General features: G+C 36.4%; 1 protein-coding gene across 1 annotated transcript in view; it reads left to right on the top strand.

The window, feature by feature from the left end:
• Window positions 1–22,097, top strand: part of LOC133050543 (A disintegrin and metallopeptidase domain 3-like) — a 107,361-nt gene that overhangs the window by 17,573 nt on the left and 67,691 nt on the right. Inside the window, exons 5-7 of the mRNA XM_061134786.1 lie at window positions 5,061–5,137; window positions 5,667–5,844; window positions 17,353–17,415. Of these exons, the coding sequence (XP_060990769.1) occupies window positions 5,061–5,137; window positions 5,667–5,844; window positions 17,353–17,415 (318 nt within the window). The remainder of the gene's footprint in view (window positions 1–5,060; window positions 5,138–5,666; window positions 5,845–17,352; window positions 17,416–22,097) is intronic.

Genomic DNA, 22,097 nt, shown 5'->3' with positions numbered 1-22,097 from the left:
GAAAATATCTTTCATACCTAGAAAAATCCAAACTTGGTCTTGTTGTATGAATTTTTTATTCACACATTTATTCATGCCTGCATTTGATTTGTTAACAATTTCTTGAGAATTTTGGGGGTCAAATTTCACAAAAAACAAGTCTATGATTTTCTTTTTTGTAGTGACTTTGTCTAATTTTTAGATTAGAGTAATACTGGCCTCATTAAACACATCAAAAAGGAATGCATTCTCTTTTGTTTTTCAGGAGACATTGTATAAAATACTTGTTAATTCTTAAGATACTTGGTAAAATTCTACAGTGAAATCCCTGGGCTTTGGGGTTTTGCATGTGTGTGTGTTGGGAGCTATTAAATTAGCAATTCAATTTATTTAATAGTTATAAGCTATTTTATTTATCTGTTTTTTGCATTGCTTTGATGGGTTGTAGTTTTTTAAGTAATTGGTCTGTTTCATCTCAGTGGCATTTCTGCATGGAATTTTGTAATAGTCTTTATTATTCTTTTAATGACTTACAGGAGCTTTAGTGATGAGCTGGTTCATTTCAGACATTGATGATATGTAACTCCTCTTTTCTTAACTGTCAGTCTTACTAGAGATTTTTCAATTTATTGTACATATCAAAGAACCTACTGTTTCTTGCTTTGATTTTCTTCACTGTTATCTTATTTTCAATGTCACTGTGTTTCTTTTCTCCCTGATACCTTGCTTCAGGTTTATTTTGCTCTTCTTCTTCTAATATATTGAGGACAAAACTTAATAGGTGACCGTTCATCTGGAAAAGATTGAAGGAAAGAGGAGAAGGCTTAATGTCGTTTGAATCAGGAAATGTGATACCGCAGCCTTATCAAGGTTATTTGCCTATTCTTTTTTTTTTTTTTTTTGTGGCTACATAAGAATTTCCTCATCATTTTTTCTGGTTCTGTGGAAAATGCCATTAGATATTGTATAGGAATCACATTGAATTTGTAGATTGCTTTAGGTGGTATGGGTATTATAACCATAAGAATTCCTCCAATGCATGACCACTGGGTCTCTTTCCATTGTGTCATTATTTCTTTCATCAGTGTACTATAGGTTTAGAGTACAGGTCTTTCTCTTCCTTGGTCTAATTTAAGCAAAAATATTTTATTCTTTTGGATGCTATTGTAAGTGGAATTGTTTTGTCAATTTCTCTTTCTGACAATTTGTTAGTTTGTAGAAACACAAATGATTTTTGTGTGTTAACTTTATACTCTGTAACATTGCTGAATTTACTAATATTTTTCTTCTTTAACCTATGTAGGTATTGCTTTTACTACTTGAATTTTGAACGTGGAACCTCGTTTGCATATCTGGGATAAATCCTACTTGGTTTTGGTTTACAATTTTTAAATTTATTGTTGACTTTTATTTCCTAATATGTTGTTGAGAATTTTTGCATATATGCTCATGAGAGATTTTAATGTGTAGCTATTTTTTTCGAAGTGTCATTGGTTGTTTTGGTTTTAGTATAATATTGGCCCACATAGCATGAGTTAGAAATATTTGTTCTGTTTCTATATGTTGAAGGAATGTGAGGAGATTTGATAAGGTTTACTCAAGTGTTTGGCAGAATTCAACTGTGACAACATCTGGGCCTGCCTGCTGCCTTGTGATTTGGCAGGTGATCAATTTTATTCAACTTCTTTAATAGAATCAGACGTATTCAGATTGTCTATTTCCTCTTACATGAGGTTTGAGAAATGGCGTGTTTCAAATAGTTGGACCATTTTATCTAGGATTTCAAACTGGTGGACACAGAGTTGTTTATCTCATTCCTTTATTATTCTTTTAGTGTACATCAGGCTATAGTTAAGATACTTCTTTTATACTACTGACATCAGTAATTAGTATCATCTCTCTTAGCATGCCTGGCAAGAGGCTTATCAATTCTAAATATTTCTTTTCTGTTGCTTACTTTGGATTTAATTTGCTTTTCTTTTTCTAGTTTCCAAAGTGGAAACTTTAATTACTATCCCATAACTCCTGTAAGATTAGATCACTTTCTACTGTCATCCTTTGCTTCTTTGATCTGTTGGAGTTGAACTGAGTCTTTCTTCTGTCTGATGTAATCTGCTGTTGAAGACTTCTGGTGAATTTTTTCAGTTCAGTTATTATTCTAGGGCTTCCCTGGTGGTTTAGTGGTAAAGAACCTGCCTGCCAATGCAGGAGATGGGTTCAATCTATGAGCTAAGAAAATCCCCTGCAGAAGGAAATAGCAATCCACTCCAGTATTCTCATCTGGAAAGTCCCATGGGCAGAAGAGTCAGGTGGGCTACAGTCCTTGGGGTAGCAAAAGAGTTGGACACGACTCGGCAGCTAAACAACAGCAGCAATTATTCTACAGCTCCATGATTTCTGTTTGATACTTTTAATATTTTATCTTTTTTTTTTTTTTTCAAACTCTCACTTGCTTCATGCATTGTTCTCCTAACCTCAATGAGCATCTTTATGGGAACATCTTTATTTTGAAATTTTTATTAGGTAAATTAATTTTATTTCACTAGTGTCAATTTCAGCCTGTATCTTGTTCCTTTGTTTGAAATATCATTTCTTTATTCCTCATTTTACTTAACACTCTACTTTGGTGTCTGCTCATTAGACAAAGCAGTCCCCTCACAGAGTCTTCATGAGTGGCCATGTACAGAAGGACACCCGCACAAATCAGCCCAGCCAGTGACGTGGGGGTCCTCTACCAGCTGTTTCTCTCTTCAGGAAGAAGCAGACCTCTGTGGGGTTTTTTGCTCTGTCTCTGCTGATCAGAAGGGATGATCACTGTTCTCTGTCATCCCAAGTTAGTGCCTCTGTTCTCCCTCAGGCTGTACTGAGGCATCAGTGCTGCAAGATTGGAGAGACAAATGCTGGTTCTTGGGTCAATATTGGTGAAGTGGGAGCACTGCATTCAATCAGTCAACTATTGTCTCCTGCAGTGGAGGCAGAGAGGTGGGATTTTTCTTCTTCTCACTCTGTGATGAGTGTGGACAAGCAGGGAAGGGAGGCAATGGTGTCAAGTAACCAAGCCACCATCTCCATTGTGCTTTGATAACTAGACTGCCCAGGTTTGATGCCACTGCTCCTTGGGTATTCTCCTCGGAAACACTGGGGCACTGCTTGCTTGAACAACACCCTCTGATGCCCTGGGTCAATCTGGAAGCTAGATTATCTCTTTCTAATCTAAAGGTAGTACTCTGGGGCAGAGTCTCTGCTGAACAGTCATCCCAAATCTCCCTACTGGCTTTGATGCATCTGATGTTGCATTCACTGAAAGATCTGCACGAGCCAGTCAGTTATTTCATGGTCTCTCACAGATGGAACTGGTGCATTAATTGCTACTCACTTGGTGTATTTGTTGGAGGATGGCAGATCCAGGGATTTCTAAACCACCATCTATTGACCAGTATTACACCTTTATTTCTTTGAATGTTTTTTCTACTCTGCATTCTTTCTGGTTCTCCTTAGTGGATTCTGACATATATTTTAAAACTTTTGGTAGTGTTCCATGTGTTCTTGAAACTCTATTCATTTTCTTAGTCAATTTTCCTGTGACATATACTGAGTAAATTTTACTCATCTGTCTCAAGTTCATTGATTCCGTCCCTTGTCATCTGCACTCTATGTTTGTGCCTACCCAGTTTGGGTTGTTTTCTTTGTTTTTATTATTATATTATTTGGTTCTAATTTCTTAGTTGTTATTTTTAATAGCTTCTATTTCACTTCTGAAATTTCCTTATTCTTTCAGTTGTTTCAGGATGATTGAAAGGCAATCACCCAGTTTAAGTTCAAGTTCAGTGTGATTGTTGCTCCAGTAACCATTCAGCTTTCTTGGGACTTTTGATATTTTGTTCTCCTTCGTTCTTCCTGGTTCATGTGGAGCTCACTGGATCTCTGCCGGGGCAGCCCATGGCAGGAAAAGTTTCTTTCCTGGGCCACCCTCTGTTGCTTGGTGATGTTGGTTGATGAGGGAACCATATTATGAAGAACATTTCCTCTAGCTGTATGTCAGTCACTGGCTATCAATGTGCTTCTCATCTCTGCTAGTGCCCCTGAGAGAGGAAAGTTTTTAATCTAGGCCACTGTTGGCTGCCTTTGAGTTTGGAGTGTTGAGAATCATCTCACGAGGAACATTTTCTCTTATTGGGCGTGCAAGGCCAGGAGATGCGTAAACTGAGATGCTGTCTTCTGCTGGGTAAAGTGTTGGGAGCTGGTTTGCATTCTACGTCTTTGTGAAGGCTTGTGGCATAGTTTGCTGGCACCACTGTGAGCAGAAGTGGCTGCCACTGTTGTCTGACTGTGGAGTCGTGTATGCTCTGCCTCAATCAGTTGGTTGGAGATAGGAGTTAAGCCGAGTATTGAGATGAGTGAATGCTTACTGATGGATTTGTATGTATGGACACTTATGCCACAGAAACACATTCGTACATGAGAATGTGATGATAATAGTGTGTTCATAGTCCAGGATTAACTGAGGAACAAGGTTGATTCTAGATATCAGTACACTTCTTAGGGAAGAGAAGGAACTATTCAGTAAAATACTACATCAGCAGAGAATGTAGGAAGAGTAATGTTTTGAAAGTCCATTGAGAAGAGACTTTCAAGTAAGGATGATCAACATGATGAGATAGTAGAAAATAGTGAAGAAAGGTCAGTTAAGATATTTTGATCTTACTTAGAATAAAACAAATGAAATGCTCACAGTGGAAGTCTGTGATTAATGCTGGTGATTACCTTGAGGTAGCATTTTTAGGCTATATATTCAAAATGTGGACTGAGAATGACAAGATGTAGATCAGAACGTTATTTATGAAAAGTTCAGATTTACAGCAAAAATCCTTTGGGAGAGAATAGGAGTTGTGATTATAGACAGAAGAGTGTCAAGGGGGAAAAAATGTAGAAAGCTAAAGAGGAAATGAAATGTCTGTTAAATTGTATAATGGAATGCTTAAATCTGATGTTTGATGATGTCTAGGATGAGGGTTATCAATAAAACCAAACACTTTGTTTGCTAATCATTACTGATGTGTCTTTATATTACTCCTGTGCAGGGCCATTGCTTTTATCAAGGATATGCCACAGAGATTCCAAATTCAGTTGTGACACTTAGTACCTGCTCTGGACTCAGGTAATGACATATTCCAGAGATGTATATAGTTGATATCTAGTGTACCCTTTAACTTTTAGAAACTTCTTGAAGGGTAGATGAAAGACAAAGAAAATAGACACTTACATTGTATTTCTTCTCACCTACTTTCTGTGCCTGCTTGTCTTATCTTTTCCACTATACTCTTTGTGTCTCTCCCAGGATTGCAATTATAAAATTCATTCAGGAAAAGCTGTCATCAGAATGAGACATAACCCTATTACTGAGCCACTCTAGAACCGCAATGACTCTTAAATGCTATAATAGATAGAAGAAGGTAGAAAATTGGGTTTACACGTTAATGGAAGTAAGATGGGGCTATTATTAGATATGAGATGACAAAATCATTATTATCAAATTATCTACTTAATTCTAATAATTTCTACTTAATTTAATAATTAATTTGATAAATTTGATAATTTCTACTTAATTTTTTCTATTAATATTTATTTATGTTTATTATTGAGAACTCCATCTTTTTAATTTATTTTTTATGTGTTTCAATATTCAGGGGATTATTGCAGTTTGAAAATGTCAGTTATGGAATTGAACCACTAGAATCTTCAACTACATATGAGCATGTGATTTATCTGATAAGGGATAAAAAAAGTGATTTTTCTCCCATAACAGAAAATAATTCTACCACTCAATTTGCAGATCAATCCTACAAAATTCTTGTGAAATCAAATGTAAGTAACTGAAGTATGCAAATTGTGATAAACATACTCACATTGATATCTGGTACATTTGGAAAACAAATTTAAAGTGATACTGGTTATAATAAAGCCTTCTCTTATAAGGTATTTATTTTAAATATATTTTGTTTAGTCATATAATATTTAAAATTTAATAGCTGTAATTATATAATTAAAATTCTCACATATACCTAATTTTAACTATTTTATGCAGATATGTCTTTTAAGTATTTTTATGCAAATATGCACAATATTAAATTAAAATATTAAGTGGAAATTTGATAATGACCTTTGTCATTTAATATCTAAGAATAGTCCCGTCTTGCTTGATTATCATGTAAGTCCATGTAAATACCTTCTTCTATCTATTATTGCATTTAGGAGTCATTGCAGTTTTGATTTGCATTTCTCTGATAATGAGTGATGTTGAGCAACTTTTCATGTGTTTGTTAGCCATCTGTATGTCTTCTTTGGAGAAATGTCTGTTTAGATTTTTGGCCCACTTTTTGATTGGGTCTTTTATTTTTCTGGAATTGAGCTGCAGGAGTTGCTTGTATATTTTTGAGATTAATTCTTTGTCTGTTGCTTCATTTGGTATTATTTTCTCTCATTCTGAAGGCTGTCTTTTCACCTTGCTTATAGTTTCCTTTGTTGTGCAAAAGCTTTTAAGTTTCATTAGGTCCCAGTTGTTTAGTTTTGCTTTTATTTCCAATATTCTGGGAGGTGGGTCATAGAGGATCTGGCTGTGATTTATGTCGGAGAGTGTTTTGCCTATATTCTCCTCTAAGAGTTTTATAGTTTCTGGTCTTACCTTTAGGTCCTTAATCCATTTTGAGTTTATTTTTGTGTATGGTGTTAGAAAGTGTTCTAGTTTCATTCTTTTACAAGTGGTTGACCAGTTTTCCCAGCACCACTTGTTAAAGAGTTTGTCTTTTCTCCATTATATATTCTTGCCTCGTTTGTTGAAGATAAGGTGTCCATAGGTTCGTGGATTTATCTCTGGGCTTTCTATTTTGTTCCACTGATCTATATTTCTGTTTTTGTGCCAGTACTATACTCTCTTGATGACTGTGGCTTTGTAGTAGAGCCTGAAGTCAGGCAGGTTGATTCCTCCATTTCCATTCTTCTTTCTCAAGATTATTTTAGCTATTCGAGGTTTATTTGTATTTCCATAAAAATTGTGAAATTTTTTGTTCTAGTTCTGTGAAGAATACCGTTGGTAATTTGATTGGGGTTGCATTGAATCTATAGATCGCTTTGGATAGTATGCTCATTTTCACAATATTGATTCTTCCAATTCATGAACAAGGTATATTTCTCTATTTGTGCCCTCTGTGATTTCTTTCATCAATGTTTTATAGTTTTCTATGTATAGGTCTTTGTTTCTTTAGGTAGATATACTCCTAAGTATTTCATTGTTTTTGTTGTAATGGTTAATGGTATTGTTTCCTTAATTTCTGTTTTCTCATTGTTAGTTTATAGGAATGCAAGGGATTTCTGTGTGTTAATTTTATATCCTGCAACTTTACTATATTCATTGATTAGCTCTAAAGTCTTCTCCAACACCACAATTCAAAAGCACCAATTCTTCGGGGCTCAGCTTTCTTTATAGTCCAACTATAAATTTTCTGATAGAATCTTTAGGGTTTTCTATGTAGAGGATCATGTCATCTGCAAACAGTGAGAGTTTTGCTTCTTCCTTTCCTATTGGATTCCTTTTATTTTGCTCTGATTGCTGTGGCCAAAACTTCCAAAACTATGTTGAATAGTAGTGGTGAGAGTGGGCACCCTTGTCTTGTTCCTGACTTTAGGGGAAATGCTTTCAATTTTTCACCATTGAGGATAATGTTTGCTGAGGGTTTGTCATATATAGCTTTTATTATGTTGAGGTATGTTCCTTCTATTCCTGCTTTCTGGAGAGTTTTAATCATAAATGGATGTTGAATTTTGTGAAAGGCTTTTTCTGCATCTATTGAGATAATAATATGTTTTTTATCTTTGAATTTGTTAATGGGGTGTATTACATTGATTGATTTGCGGATAATAAAGAATCCTTGCCTTCCTGGGATAAAGCCCACTTGGTCATGATGTGTGATCTTTTTAATATGTTGTTGGATTCTGATAGCTAGAATTTTGTTAAGGATATCTGCATCTAAGTTCATCAGTGATATTGGCCTGTAGTTTTCTTTTTTTGTGGCATTCTTCTCTGGTTTTGGAATTAGGGTGATGGTGGCCTCATAGAATGAGTTTGGAAGTTTATCTTCTTCTGCAATTTTCTGGAAGAGTTTCAGTAAGATAGGTGTTTGCTCCTCTCTAAATTTTTGGTAGAATTCAGCTGTGAAGCCGTCTGGTCCTGGGCTTTTGTTTGCTGGAATATTTGAAATGTCTTTTTAACTGTGAGTCCAAATACCTAAGGATATGATATTATTGGTGTGTCTAGGAAGAGAAGTGGTTGAAAATAAGTTTAAAAATACATATAAAACCTAATTTCCTCTCCTAAACAATTGTTTCTGCTGTAAACTCACAGATAGTCTAAGACTCCTTTCATGGGTGGAATGTGTGAAGTGTGGTCACCAGGCATAAATGTCTTTGTAAATCATAATAGAAGGTGGTTATGATACCAGTATTAGTGTGAATATATTAAATGACACACTACACAGTGGGAAATGGTTTAACCATTCTAAGATGTTCATTAGGATCCAGGAGGGAAATGAACCACTCGAAAGAATCAAAACTAAGTGTGTTGACAGCAAGGTGTTTGCATTAAACATTCCAGAGAATTTACACTCTCTGAAGACAGCAGGTCATAAGCTCCATATGTGATCATAGATATTGCAATATGCTGTCAATGCCTAATATGAAGAAGCACTAAACATAAGATGAAACAATTTAATCTGGTAGATATTGGCATAGAAAAATTCAAAGTGCTTAATCTTGAGGCACTAAGGAGTGGAGAGAGAGAGTGAAGAAAGCAACATAACAATATACTCAGAGAGGTGTGCTATGCTTCGTCTCTCAGTCATGTCCGACTCTTTGTGACCCCATGGACTGCAGCCCATCAGGCTCCTCTGTCCATGGGATTCTCCAGGCAACAACACTGGAATGGGTTGCCATGGCCTCCTCCAGGGGATTTTTCCAACCCAGGGCTCGAACCCAGGTCTCCCACATTGCAGGCAGATTGTTTACTGACTAAGCCCCTAGGGAAGCCCATACTCAGAAAGGTTGGAGAAAATATGTCCTCCACAAATTAAGAACAGATCACTGTTTAAAAAATAAAATTCAGCAGATAACAGTACTTGGGAATTAAAAGCATGCTAAGGTAAGGTAAGGTGAAGTCGCTCCATCGTGTCCGACTCTTTGTGACCCCACGGACTGGAGCCTACCAGGCTCTTCCATCCATGGGATTTTCCAGGCAAGAGTACTGGAGTGGGTTGCCATTTCCTACTCCAGAGGATCTTTCCGACTCCAGAATCGAATCCAGGTCTCCCGCATTATAGGCAGACGCTTTACCATCTGAGCCACCCTGTGTAAAAACTCGAAAGTTCATCACATAAAATTTCAGAAATCACACACAACCAAAGTATAAACAAAAGTGACAAGGGAATTTGAGAGATAAGATATTCAATTAAAATAACAATACAGGTGATGTAGTATGAGTTCCAGTACAAATGAAATTGAGAATCAAAATGATTTAAGCAGGGGTTCTAAATCAATATTTTTAAAAATCTGATTTCTTATGTATAAACACAATGTAGAATAGCATGAAACTACTTAGCACCAATATTGAAGATTGAAAGGCAACACAAAAATTACTTAAAATAAGGCAAGGTAATTTTCATCCTGTAATTACTTACCCAGTCAGAACTATATAATTGATATATTTAATTAAAACCATTTCTTTCCTCCCTATTGTGAATACCCCTCCTAATGAGTAAAACAGACCACACTTAGAATAATAGAGAGAGACCCTAATCTCACCAGGAATTAGGAGATTGGCAGGCTACAACACAACCAAATTTCTAAGGAGAAGTTGCCAAATACACTGAATTTTCTGTCAAATCAAGAGATGGAACAACTTTGTAAGCTGTTATCCTCAAACTGTACTCCTCATGAGGAAACACTACTAGGTCAAATGCGACGAGATTTTTGAAGTGATGAATTCCTGACTGTCAGTGGTTTAACATGATGTGTGTGCTTTGCTCATGCAAAGACCAAGGTAGATGAAAATGCTAGCTGTTTCCTTTTCCAGCTTCAACTCAGGGCCTCAAAGTGTCCCCAGTAGTATTTGAATTCATATAGGAGTAAAAGGAGAAGAGTGTCTGAATCCCCATCTTGATAAACCTGAGCTGAACAGGTATCTCTCATGGACTTCTCTCTCAGAGAAGAAGCAATATCATTCTTGAAAAATTGGTCATTTCTTATGAACCAAATATAGTGTAAGTCACTTATCCCTAACATTTGTTCAACAAAAGTTTGACATGAAAGAAATGAATGTATTCTGAAAGAAGAATACAAAGGGAATAAACAGGGTACATAAAAACAAATATAAATATAAAATATAACACAAATTACATGATCCAAAATGAGTTAAAAACAATATTGATATTGTTATATATCTATGTACTAGGTATCACCAATTGTTGTAAGACCTTGACAGTATACCCTGTCTTTCCAATTCTTTCTACAATTCTGAGAGTGAGAACATTTATCCCTCTCGTCAGAAGGAAGCAGAGACCTGGAGAGTTCAAATTATTATTCTAAGTCACAGCATTAAAATTCTAATCTAACTAATGCAACCCCAGAGATCCATTCTTTGGTACTCACAAGTCTACCCTTTCCCAGTCTGTTTAAAGATCCTGGAAGTGCTCAAGAAATAGACATATAAGAAAGACAAAGCCATTTTGAAGATGAAAGACATTGACAATAGAACTGGCGAATAACAGAACAAACATTATCATAAAACCCCAGGGTAAAGTTATATTCAAAGCTGAGCGCAGAAGGATTGATTCTTTTGAACTGTGGTGTTGGAGAAGGCTCTTGAGAGTCCCTTGGACTGCAAGGAGATCCAACCAGTCCATCCTAAAAGAAATCAGTCCTGAATATTCATTGGAAGGGCTGATGCTGAAGTTGAAACTCCAGTACTTTGGCCACCTGATGCGAAGAACTGACTCATTGGAAAAGACCCCGATGCTTGGAAAGATTCAAGGCAGGAGGAGGTTGGATGGCATCACCAACTCAATGGACATGAGTTTGAGCAAGCTCCTCGAATTGGTGACGGACAGGGAAGCCTGGTATGCTGCAGTCCATGGGGTTGCAAAGAGTCAGACATGACTGGGCAACTGAACTGAACTGAAGGAAATAGAGAATGCAATGACCTAAAAATGTTGGGAAATGGAAGTGAAAGTTGCTCAGTTGTGTCCAACTCTTTTGGACCCCATGGACTGTGGAATTCTCCAGGCCAGGATACTGGAGTGGGTAGCCTTTTCCTTCTCCAGAGTATCTTTCCAACCCAGGGATCGAACCCAGGTCTCTCATATTACAGGCGAATTCTTTACCAGCTGAACCATAAGGGAAGCCCAAGAATACTGGAGTGGGTAGCCTATCCCTTCTCCAGCAGATCTTCCAGACCCAGAAATCAAACTGGGGTCTCTTGCATTGCAAGTGGATTCTTTACCAACTGAGCTATCAGGGAAGCTCATAAAAATGATGGGAGAGAAAAAAAAATTATAGGAGAAAAAGGCAAAACTATATAATGGCTAACTTTATGTATCAACTTCCCTGGGCCACAGTCCCCAGATGGTTAGTTAGATTTTCTGGGTGTTTCTTTGAAGGTGTTTTTGAAAAAGGTAAACAACTAAGTCAGTGGAGTTTGTGTAAAGCAGATGGTCCTCCATTATGTGCATAGACCTCATCTGATAGTGACGTCATCAATCTAAGAAAGGAATGGAACTTCCTCTGTGTAAGACAGGACTCTCTGGGCAACAGTCTTCAAACAGGCACTGTAGCATCAACTCTCCTCAGGTCTGAAGCCTACTGGAGGTTTTGGACTTTCCAGACTCCATAACCATGTGAAGCAATTTCTTGTAATAAATCTAATTTTAATAAGTATATTAAAGGTGCAAATATACACACACATTGTGTTAGTTCTGTTTCTCTAGGGAACTCTAACAGAATGTAAAATATTACTAATGGAAATTCAAGATAACCAATATTGTCATTCATGAATAAAATCATGCTCAATGTAATCCTACTTATGAGAGAAGAAAGCTGTGTTGAATAAAGAATTCCTGAATTTGAAAATTTTCAGATTTCAAGAAATCTTTATGAAAGTGGGTAACACCAATGTATAATATATTTTGGACTTTATCAATAAAGGATGAATAATCCTATAGGCATCTCAGCCTCAAAGAAAGTCACTTAAAGTAGAAAAAGGCAGTCAGACTGGCATTAACATTTGCCAAAAGGAACTGCTTATAAGATAGTCAAGAATATCTATCTAGTGAGAAAGAAAATAGCTTCTCTAGGAGGTAAACAGTATCAGGCTTTTGTTATCCAGTCAAGTTGCCATTATACTATAAAAACAGATTTGCTTGTTCAAGAGACAATAGTATCTATGGGACTTTGAGACAACATCAATAAATCAGTACAGCAAAAGAGCAATTGACTCAATTAAAAATATACAGCAAGAAAACCACAGAATCATAGCAATACTTTTAGAAACATCATTTGCCAACATTCAGTACAACATATTCATGGTAAATAATAGGAGTTGAAAATGTCCTGGATAATAAAGATCATGTACAGCTAACATAAAGAATGTAAATGACTGAATGCTTTACTTCTGTTACATACTGTAGGCTTGTGTCCCACCACAATTTGTATTTTAAAACCTTTCAGTAGGATGGTATTAGAAACTCAGAAATTAGTGTTAGATTAGGTATGAGGGCAGGGCCATCATGATGGGATTAATTTGAACCAGAGATCAAATTGCCAGCATTCACTGGATCATAGAGAATGCAAGGGGATTCCAGATAAAAATCTACCTCTGTCTCATCCACTGTGCTAAAGCCTTTGACTGTATATCATAACAAACTGTTGGTCAGTTCAGTTGATCAGCTATGTCTGACTCTTTGTGACCCCATGGACTGCAGCACACCAGGCTTTGCTGTCCATCACCAACTCCTGGAACTTACTCAAACTCATGCCCATTGAGTTGCTGATGCCATCCAACCATCTCATCCCCTGCCATCCACTTCTCTTCCCATCTTCAATCTTTCCCAGCATCAGGATCTTTTCCAATGAGTCCGTTCTTCACATCAGATGGCCAAAGTATTGGAGTTTCAGCTTCAGCATTAGTCCTTCAAATGAATATTCAGGACAAACTGTGGAAAGCTCTTAAACAGATGGAATACTAGACCATCTTAATTCTCTCATGAGAAGCCTTATGCGGGTCCAGAGGCAACAATTAGAACCCTGAATGGAACTGATTGGTTCAAGATGGAGAAAGGAGTATCACAAGACTGTCTGCTGTCACCCTGTTTGTTTAACCTATACACTTAGCACATCATGAGAAATGCCAGGCTGAATGAGCTACAAGCTGGAATCAAGATAGGTGGGAGAAACATCAACAACCTCAGATATATGGATGATACCACTCTAATGGCTGAAAGTGAAGAGGAACTAAGGAACTAAAGAGCCTCATGATGAGGGTGAAGGAGGACAGTGAAAGGGCCAGCTTAAAATTAAATATTAAAAAAACTAAGATCGTGGCATCTGGTCCCATGACTTCATGGCAAATAGAGGGGTAAAAGGTGGAAGTAACGACAGATTTCTTCTTGGGCTCTAAGATCACTGCAGATGATGACTGCAGCCATGAAATTAGAAGACATTTCCTTCTTGGCAGGAAGACTACGACAAACCTAGACAGTATGTTGAAAAGCAGAGACATTACTCTGCTGACAAGGGTCTGTATAAGTCAAGGCTATGGTCTTCCCAGTGGTCATCTGCAGCTGTGAGAGCTGGGCAACAAAGAAGGCAGTATGCTAAAGAATTGATGCCTTTGAACTGTGTTGCTGGAGAAGACTCCTGAGAGTCCCTTGGACAGCAAGGAGATCAAACCAGTCAATCTTAAGGGAAATCAACCCTGAATATTCACTGAAAGGACTGATGCTGAAGCTGAAGCTCCAGTATCTTGGTCATCTCATGCAAACAGCCAACTCATTGGAGATTCCATGATGCTCCTCATCATTCCCTGATGCTGGGAAAAATTGAGGGCAGAAGGAGTAGAGGTCATCAGAGGATGAGATGGCTGGATGGCATCACTGATCCAATGGAAATGAACTTGGACAAATTTCAGAAGATGGTGAGGTACCAGGAGGCCTGGCTTGCTGCAGACTATGGGATTGCAAAGAGTTGGATTTGACTGGGTGACTGAACAATAACAGGTATAAAGGTAGGGCCCTCATGATAGGATTAATTCTCTCATATAAAAGGGAAGAGGCTCTGCTCTCCTGTCACATGAGCATACAAGATCTGCAAACTAGGAAGAGTGAACTCACCAGCCATCACATCTGCTGGTGCCTGAATCTTGAACTTTCCAGCCTCTAGAATGTCAGAAATACTGTTTGTGGTCCAAGCATCTAATCTATGGTGTATTTTTTAGTGCCCAAACTGGTGAAAATGACCCCTGAGATTCAAAATAATGCAAGGTTGTTTGTCTTCATTGTACTTCCACTCAACATTTTACTGAATTCTTAGTTTTTGCAATAGGAAAAAGACTAATAATAAAGACTATACATTTTGAAAGCGAAACAATCACCCTAGTTCTTTAGTGAGATAACTCTGCACATAAGAGCTAAAGAATCTCCATCCAAGCAATCAAGACTAATTAAGAGACTCTAGCAAAGTTACAAGAAAAAAAAAAAGATAAGATATCCATTTTTCCCCAAATTCATGTGTAGAGTAAATATAATTCCAGTCAAAATTCCCAAAAAACATTTTTGTAGAAATAGATTCTCAAATTGATTATGGAGATGCAAATATCCTTATGAAGTCAAACACTTGTTTGAAAAAGAGAACTAGGTGAAGGACTTGTGTTGTTTCTTCTTAAGGGATCAGATAATATTTTGGGCTTGTGAGGCATATGATCTATTGCAGCTACTTCACTCAGTCCTTGTAGCTTGAAATCAACATAAGTAAACTATAAACAAACAGGTATGGCTGTGTTCCAAGAAAATATTTTTTGCAAGCAGGGGGGTATACTTCATGGCAAATAGATGGGGACACAGTGGAAACAGTGGCTGACTTTATTTTGTGGGGTCACCAAAATCACTGCAGATGGTGATTGCAGCCATGAAATTAAAAGACACTTACTCCTTGGAAGGAAAGTTATGACCAACTTAGCATATTAAAAAGCAGAGACATTACTTTGCCCACAAAGTTCTGTCTAGTCAAGGCTATGGTTTTTCCAGTGGTCATGTATGAATGTGAGAGTTGGACTATAAACAAAGCTGAGTGCTTCAAAGAATTGATGCTTTTGAACTGTGATGTTGGAGAAGACTCTTGAGAGTCCCTTGGATTGCAAGGAGATCCAACCAGCCCATCCTAAAGGAGATCAGTCCTGGGTGTTCATTGGGAGAACTGATGTTGACAGTGAAACTTCAATAGTTTGGCCACCTGATGCAAAGAGCTGACTCACTGAAAAAGACCCTGATGCCGGGAATGATTGAGGGCAGGTGAAGGCAACGACAGAGGATGAGATGGTTGGATGGCATCACCGACTCAATGGACATGAGTTTGGGTAAAGGAGTTGGTGATGGACAGGGAGTCCTGGTGTGCTGCAGTTCATGGGGTCACAAAGAGTTGGACATGATTGAGCGACTGAACTGAACTGAGGTGGGTATATCATAGGCTATAGTTTGCTGCCTTCTGCTCTGGAGATACATATCATGGAATTGGTTTATGTGTGGAACAGTGGGATACGATAGAGGAGAAGTAGTGCCATGTGCTCTTGCCCAGATGATTATACGCAAAGGTGCCAAGGTCTTTGGAAAGTAAAAAATGACGTATTCATCAAATTATGCAGGAAGATTGGATTTCCACATGGAAATCCTTATTCTAAAAAAATGAATTAGAGGGTAAGCTTAAGTATCAAACCAAACATAAAATTTATAGTAGGGGACTTAGGAGAAACCAAATTAATGAGTCATAAGACTGTGAATAGATGTTCAACATCATTAATCATACAGGAACTGCAAATGAAAATCTCAGTGAATTCTCAGCACATACTGACAGGAATGGATGCAATGCAAAAGATTGCCAGTGCTAAATAGAGGCAAGAGTATGGAGCAATTGATATTAGTTCTTGGCAAAAAATGCAGAATGATCAGATTATTGAGTTGGCCAAAAGATTCTTTCAGATTTTTCTATTTGATGTAATGAAAAGACCTGAACAAACATTTTAGCCAACCTAATAACTTTAGAAAACAGTCAAATTTTTAAATTTCTATATACATATACAGGTATCATGTGAATCAGATATTCCAGTTCTAAGCATTGAACCAAGAAAAATGAAAGACTGTAACTATCCAAAGACCTGTACATGGATATTCACATCTGCGTTATTTACAATAGCTAAGATGTTTGAATAATCCAAATGGTCATCAACAGTTAAATGTATTAATGAATTATTTTATGTTTCTAAAATCTCACACTTGGTAACAATAAAAACAAATGAATTACCAATAATCACAGCAACACAGACAAGTGCTGAGTTAAAGAAACCAGATATAGAAGAAGACATATCATATGATTTCACTTATATAAAGTTATAGGATACATTATTGTAACCTATGGTGAGAGAAAGCATATCACTGGTTGCCTCGAGCCTTATAAGCTATTTACTTTATAGGGTAATGGAAACAATTTTTATTTTACTGATAGTAATGGATGCATGGCTGTATACATTCAGTTCATGTAACTGTGTTCTTAAAATACATGCATTTTATTGAGAGAAGGCCATGGTAAATAATTGCAAGTACAAAAATGATGATAAAATGGACCAACATTTGGGGGAAAGTTGATGGGAATTTGTTTAGCTTGAAGGTTAAATCAGGGACCTAGAAGAAGTTTTTCAGGGGAAAGAAACAAGAATCCTCCCTCATTTTCATAACTTTTTTTGAGGATTCTTATTATCAAGAATATAAGGCAAAAGCTTCTGATTTGTTCTGAAAATGTTTATGCAAAATCTCCCAGATTATTTACTCAGTGGTCATTGATCTTTATATTTCTTGTAATTATATCTTTACATGTTTGTATCTGTAGCTATAATCTATCTATCTATACCTGTGTGAGTGTGTGAGTGTGTATATATATATATATGTATACATATATGTGTATATATATGTATATATACATATATATCATTATATAATGTACATGATAATTACAAACAAGATAAAATTTTTTAAACATTTTATTCAATTCATGTTCTCTGTTTTGCAGAAAGATTCAGGTGTGATGTTGAAAAGAGTTCTGAAAATATGTGTCATTATGGATAAAGCTTTGGTAAGTATTATTGATACATTTTCCTTACACCCTTTTATTTAAATTGAAAAGGAATATAAAGATAACCTTTGCAATGCAGAAATATATTACTCTGTTGAAAATATATGTATCAGTGTGACAGGACATAAAGACACATTATCAGTTGGGTTTCCAATGGCATAAGGGGATCAATAACAATATTTATTAGAACTATTGTAAAATTTTGTATGAAAGGGGAGATCTAGTAATCTATTGGATTATAACTAGTGGCATATATTTCTGGGTTCACCCCCAAATTGGGGCGAAACACTTCCTTAAGTCAATTTTCATTTTAAAGTGTTTTATTTGTTACTAAATTGAAGAAGATCTTTTTAATAAACATTATCTTATAAGAATATTCTGTGCTGTGTAAATGCTTGGGTATTCTGGTGGAAATAATCATTTTTTAGATAGCTATGGTAGTTTTATTCATATTTATAAAATTGGAAAGAACATAGATTTTCTTTAGTAACTGAGTGGATAATTTGTGGTAGGTTCATACATTGGGATATTATTTAATGCTAAAAATTTAACTGCTAATTAACTATGAAAAACAATGTTCATAAGAGGGAGGCTACGATTTGATGACAAACATTCTGTAGAACACACTGGGTATATACCTAATAAATTGTAAGAGGAGAAGAAGAATACATGGGAACACACTTGATTTTGGAACTTTTCATTTATACAATTTGTTTTAGCAAACACAGGCAATAAGTTAAAAAAAAAAAAAAAACCTGTTTTGTCCATTATTACTAGTAATTTTGTATAAGTCAGTATCATGATGTTCTAGAATTTTTGCATAAAATGGAATTTTAAAATCTTTAAATAATTTTTATAAAAGCAGTAATAAAAAATGATGACACCAGCTCCTGGGATCCCTGGGCCCTACAACAAGGCTCCGGGCCCCAGCTCTGCCTATCAAAAGCCAGGCCCCAGGACCAGGCTTCATCCAGCAGTGGAAGTGCTATGGCCTTGGAATGTTCTGCACCTTTACTCCATACAGCCCCGAGCCAACACTATCCCAGAACTCCCTGGAATTTCACTGCCAGCTGCCTTATGACCTGGTCCTTCCAACCAGCACCTGGCATCCAATGCATGAGGCAGAACTGCCAACCAACTGGACCAGGGGCCAAGCAAGACTAACAGACCTCTCACCTAGTCAGCCTTCAACGACAGAAAGACCCACACAGTCACACAGGGGAAGCCACTAGAGTGTACACCAAAGGTGATGAAAGTTGAGTCGGCTGCTGAAACACATAGTGCCTGCAAAAGGCCCCTTCTCAAGCATTAAGAAGCACAACCAATCTACCAGGTACATACAAAACAAATACTTAGACAAATACTTAGACAGGCGTGTTCCAGATGAAGCAACAAGAGAAAAGCCCAAAAGAAGGTATGGAGATAAGCAATCTAGTCAAGAAAGAGGTTAGGGTAGTGCTTGTAAAGACCATCAAAAATCTCAGAAGAAGAATGCATACACAGAGCAAGAAAATATTAATATGAAGAACAGCCAAACATAGATGAAGAATACAACACTGAAATGAAAAATACACATGAAGCTACCAATAGTAGACTAAACAATACAGAAGAATGGATCAGTGAGCTGGAAGACAGTGTAATGGAAATTACTGATGTTGAACAGAAAAAAGAATGATGAGAAATGAGAACCTTGAAAGAGAACTCTGGGACAACATTAAGCACATTTATATGTACATTATACAGCCCCCAGAAGGAGAAGAGAGAGAGAGATAGCAATTAAATTGGCAAAAGTGAAAGATGAAAAGAGGACATTGAAAGCAGGAAAAGAAAAAGGACAAAAAACCTACAAAAAGAATGTCCATAGAGCTATCAGCTGACTTTTCAGCAGAAACTGCAGTCCAGAAGGGAGTGGCACAATGTATGTAACATGTTGAAAGTGAAAAATGTACAACCAAGAATACTCTGTCCAGCAAGGCTCTTCAAATTTGATTTAGAGATCAAAATCTTTATAGACAAGTTAAATTTAAAAGAGTTCAGGCACTAGCATTACAAGAAATGGTAAAGCAGTTTTACTAAGGGGAAAGAAAAGTCCAAAACTGGAAATACAAAAATTATGAAAGGAACAGCTTATTAGTGGAAGCAAACATAAGGTAAATGTTGGAAATCATCTCACATGCAAAGCTAGAAGGAAGGTAGGAAGAATTTTGTCTTTTAACAAAAGCATCTATATCTATAATAAGGAGTTAGGAGATACTTAAATTAGATGTAAAATAAAACGTTAAAAGCAGTAATTGTGAGGGGAGTTGAATATACACACATGGTTGTTAAAAATGTATTTGAAATTAAGAGATCAGCAACTTAATCGTATATAAATACATATGTGGATGTATAGATTGATACATAAAAACATCATGGTAACTGCAAAAGAAAAATGTATACTATATGCACACAAGAAAAGTAAAAGATACCCAAATATAATGTTAAGGTAGTCATCAAAACATATGAGAAAGGAACAAAAGAAGAAGAAAGGAACAAAAAAGACCTACAGAAACAAATCCAAAGCAATGCGCAAAATGGAAATGTGAACATACATATCAATAATTACTTTAAATGGAAATGAACTAAATGCTCCAATAAAAAAGAAATAGAGTAGTTAAATGGATACATGACAAGACTCATCTGTGCACTGCCAAGAAGCAACTCACTTCAGATCTAAAGACTCACAGACAGAAAGTGAGGGGATGGGAAAAAGTATTCCATGCAAAAGGAAATTGAAAAAAAGTCAGGGTAGCAATACTTATATCTAACAAAACAGATTTGAAAAAGAGGTTGTTACAAGAGACAAGGACACTACATAATGATAGGGATCAATCCAAAAAGAAGGTATAACAAATGTAAATATCTGTGCACCCAACATAGAAGCATCCAAAACCATAAAGTAAATATTAATGGACATAAAAGGGGAAATTGACAGTAACTCAATAATAGTAGGCAATTTAGCAGCTCACTTACGTCAATGAACAGATCATCCAAACAGAAAATCAATAAGAAATCAAAAGCCTTAAATGACACATTCTATATATATGGAACATTCCATATATATATGGAAGATGCAGATTGCAAATTTTTCCAACTGCACATGGCACATTCTACAGAATAGATCACATGCTAGACTATAAAACCAGCCTTGGTAAATTTCAGAAATCATGTCAAGCGTCTTTTCTGACCACATGCAATGAGACTAGAAGTGAACTACAAGAAAAATACTAAAAAAAAAAAAAAGAAAAGAAAAGAAACCACTAAACACATACAGGCTAAGCACTGTACTTGTTAATAGTCAATGGGTCACCACAAAATCAAAGATGAAATAAAAACTGCCTGGAGACAAATGAAAAGAAAACACAACCGTCCATAAATATTAGATACAACAAAAGCATTTCTAAGAGAGAAGTTTTTGACACAGGTTTTGACACAAGCTTATCTCAGGAAACAAGAAAAATCTCAGATAAACAACCTAACCTTACAGCTAAGGGAATTAGTAAGGAACAAATAAAACTCAAAATTAGTAGAAGGATAGAAATCATAAATAATAGAACTGAAACAAATGAAATAGGTACTAAAAGAATAGAAAAGAGGCATACTAATCAAGGAAAAAGAAGAGAGGTCCCAAGTCAATACAATCAGAAATGAAAGAGTAAAAGTTACAACAAACACCAAAAAAACATAAAAGATCATAAGAGACTACTCTGAACAACTATACACCAATAAAATGTACAACTTGGAAGACATGGGAAAATTCTTAAAAATGTACAATCTCACAAGACTGAACCAGGAAGAAATACAAAATGTGAACAGAATAATTATAAGTAATGAAATTGAATCTGCAATTTTAAAACACCCCAAAAACAAACGTTCATGGCTTCACAGGTGAATTTCCCCAAAAACTTAAGAGAAGAGTTAGCATCTATCCTACTCAAACTATTCCACAAAATTGCAGAGGATGGAACCATTCTGAATTTATTCCATAGGGAGAGCATCACCCTGACAGGAAAGTCAAAAAAAGATATCATTAAAAAAAAAAAAAAAAAAACAGAAAATTGCAGGGATTCCCTGGTAATTCAGCTCAGTTCAGTCACTCAGTCATGTCCAACTCTTTGTGAAACCATGGATTACAGAACACCAGGCTTCCCTGTCCATCACCAATGACTGAAGCTTACTCAAACTCATGTCCATCAAGTCAGTGATGCCATCCAACCATCTCATCTTCTTTCTCCCCCTTCTCCTCCCACTTTCAATTGTTCCCAGAATCAAGGTCTTTTCAAATGAGTCTATTCTTCACATCAGGGGGCCAAGTATTGGAGTTTCAGCTTCATCATCAGTCCTTCCAATGAATATTCCAGACTGATTTCCTTTAGAAAGGACTGGTTGGATCTTTTGCAGTCCAAGGGACTCTCAAGAGTCTTCTCCAACACCACAATTCAAAAGCATCAATTCTTTGTCACTCAGCTTTCTTTATAGTCCAACTTTCACCTCCATTCGTGACTCCTGGAAAAACCATAGCTTTAACTAGATGGACTTTGCTAGTAATGCCTCTGCTTTTTAATATGCTGTCTAGGTTGATCATAGCTTTCCTTCCAATGAGAAAGCATCTTAATTTCATGGTTGCAGTCACCATCTGCAGT

This window comes from Dama dama, chromosome 32 (genome assembly GCF_033118175.1).
Source record: "Dama dama isolate Ldn47 chromosome 32, ASM3311817v1, whole genome shotgun sequence".
Taxonomy (NCBI): domain Eukaryota; kingdom Metazoa; phylum Chordata; class Mammalia; order Artiodactyla; family Cervidae; genus Dama; species Dama dama.
This window is presented reverse-complemented; position numbering and strand designations above follow the sequence as displayed.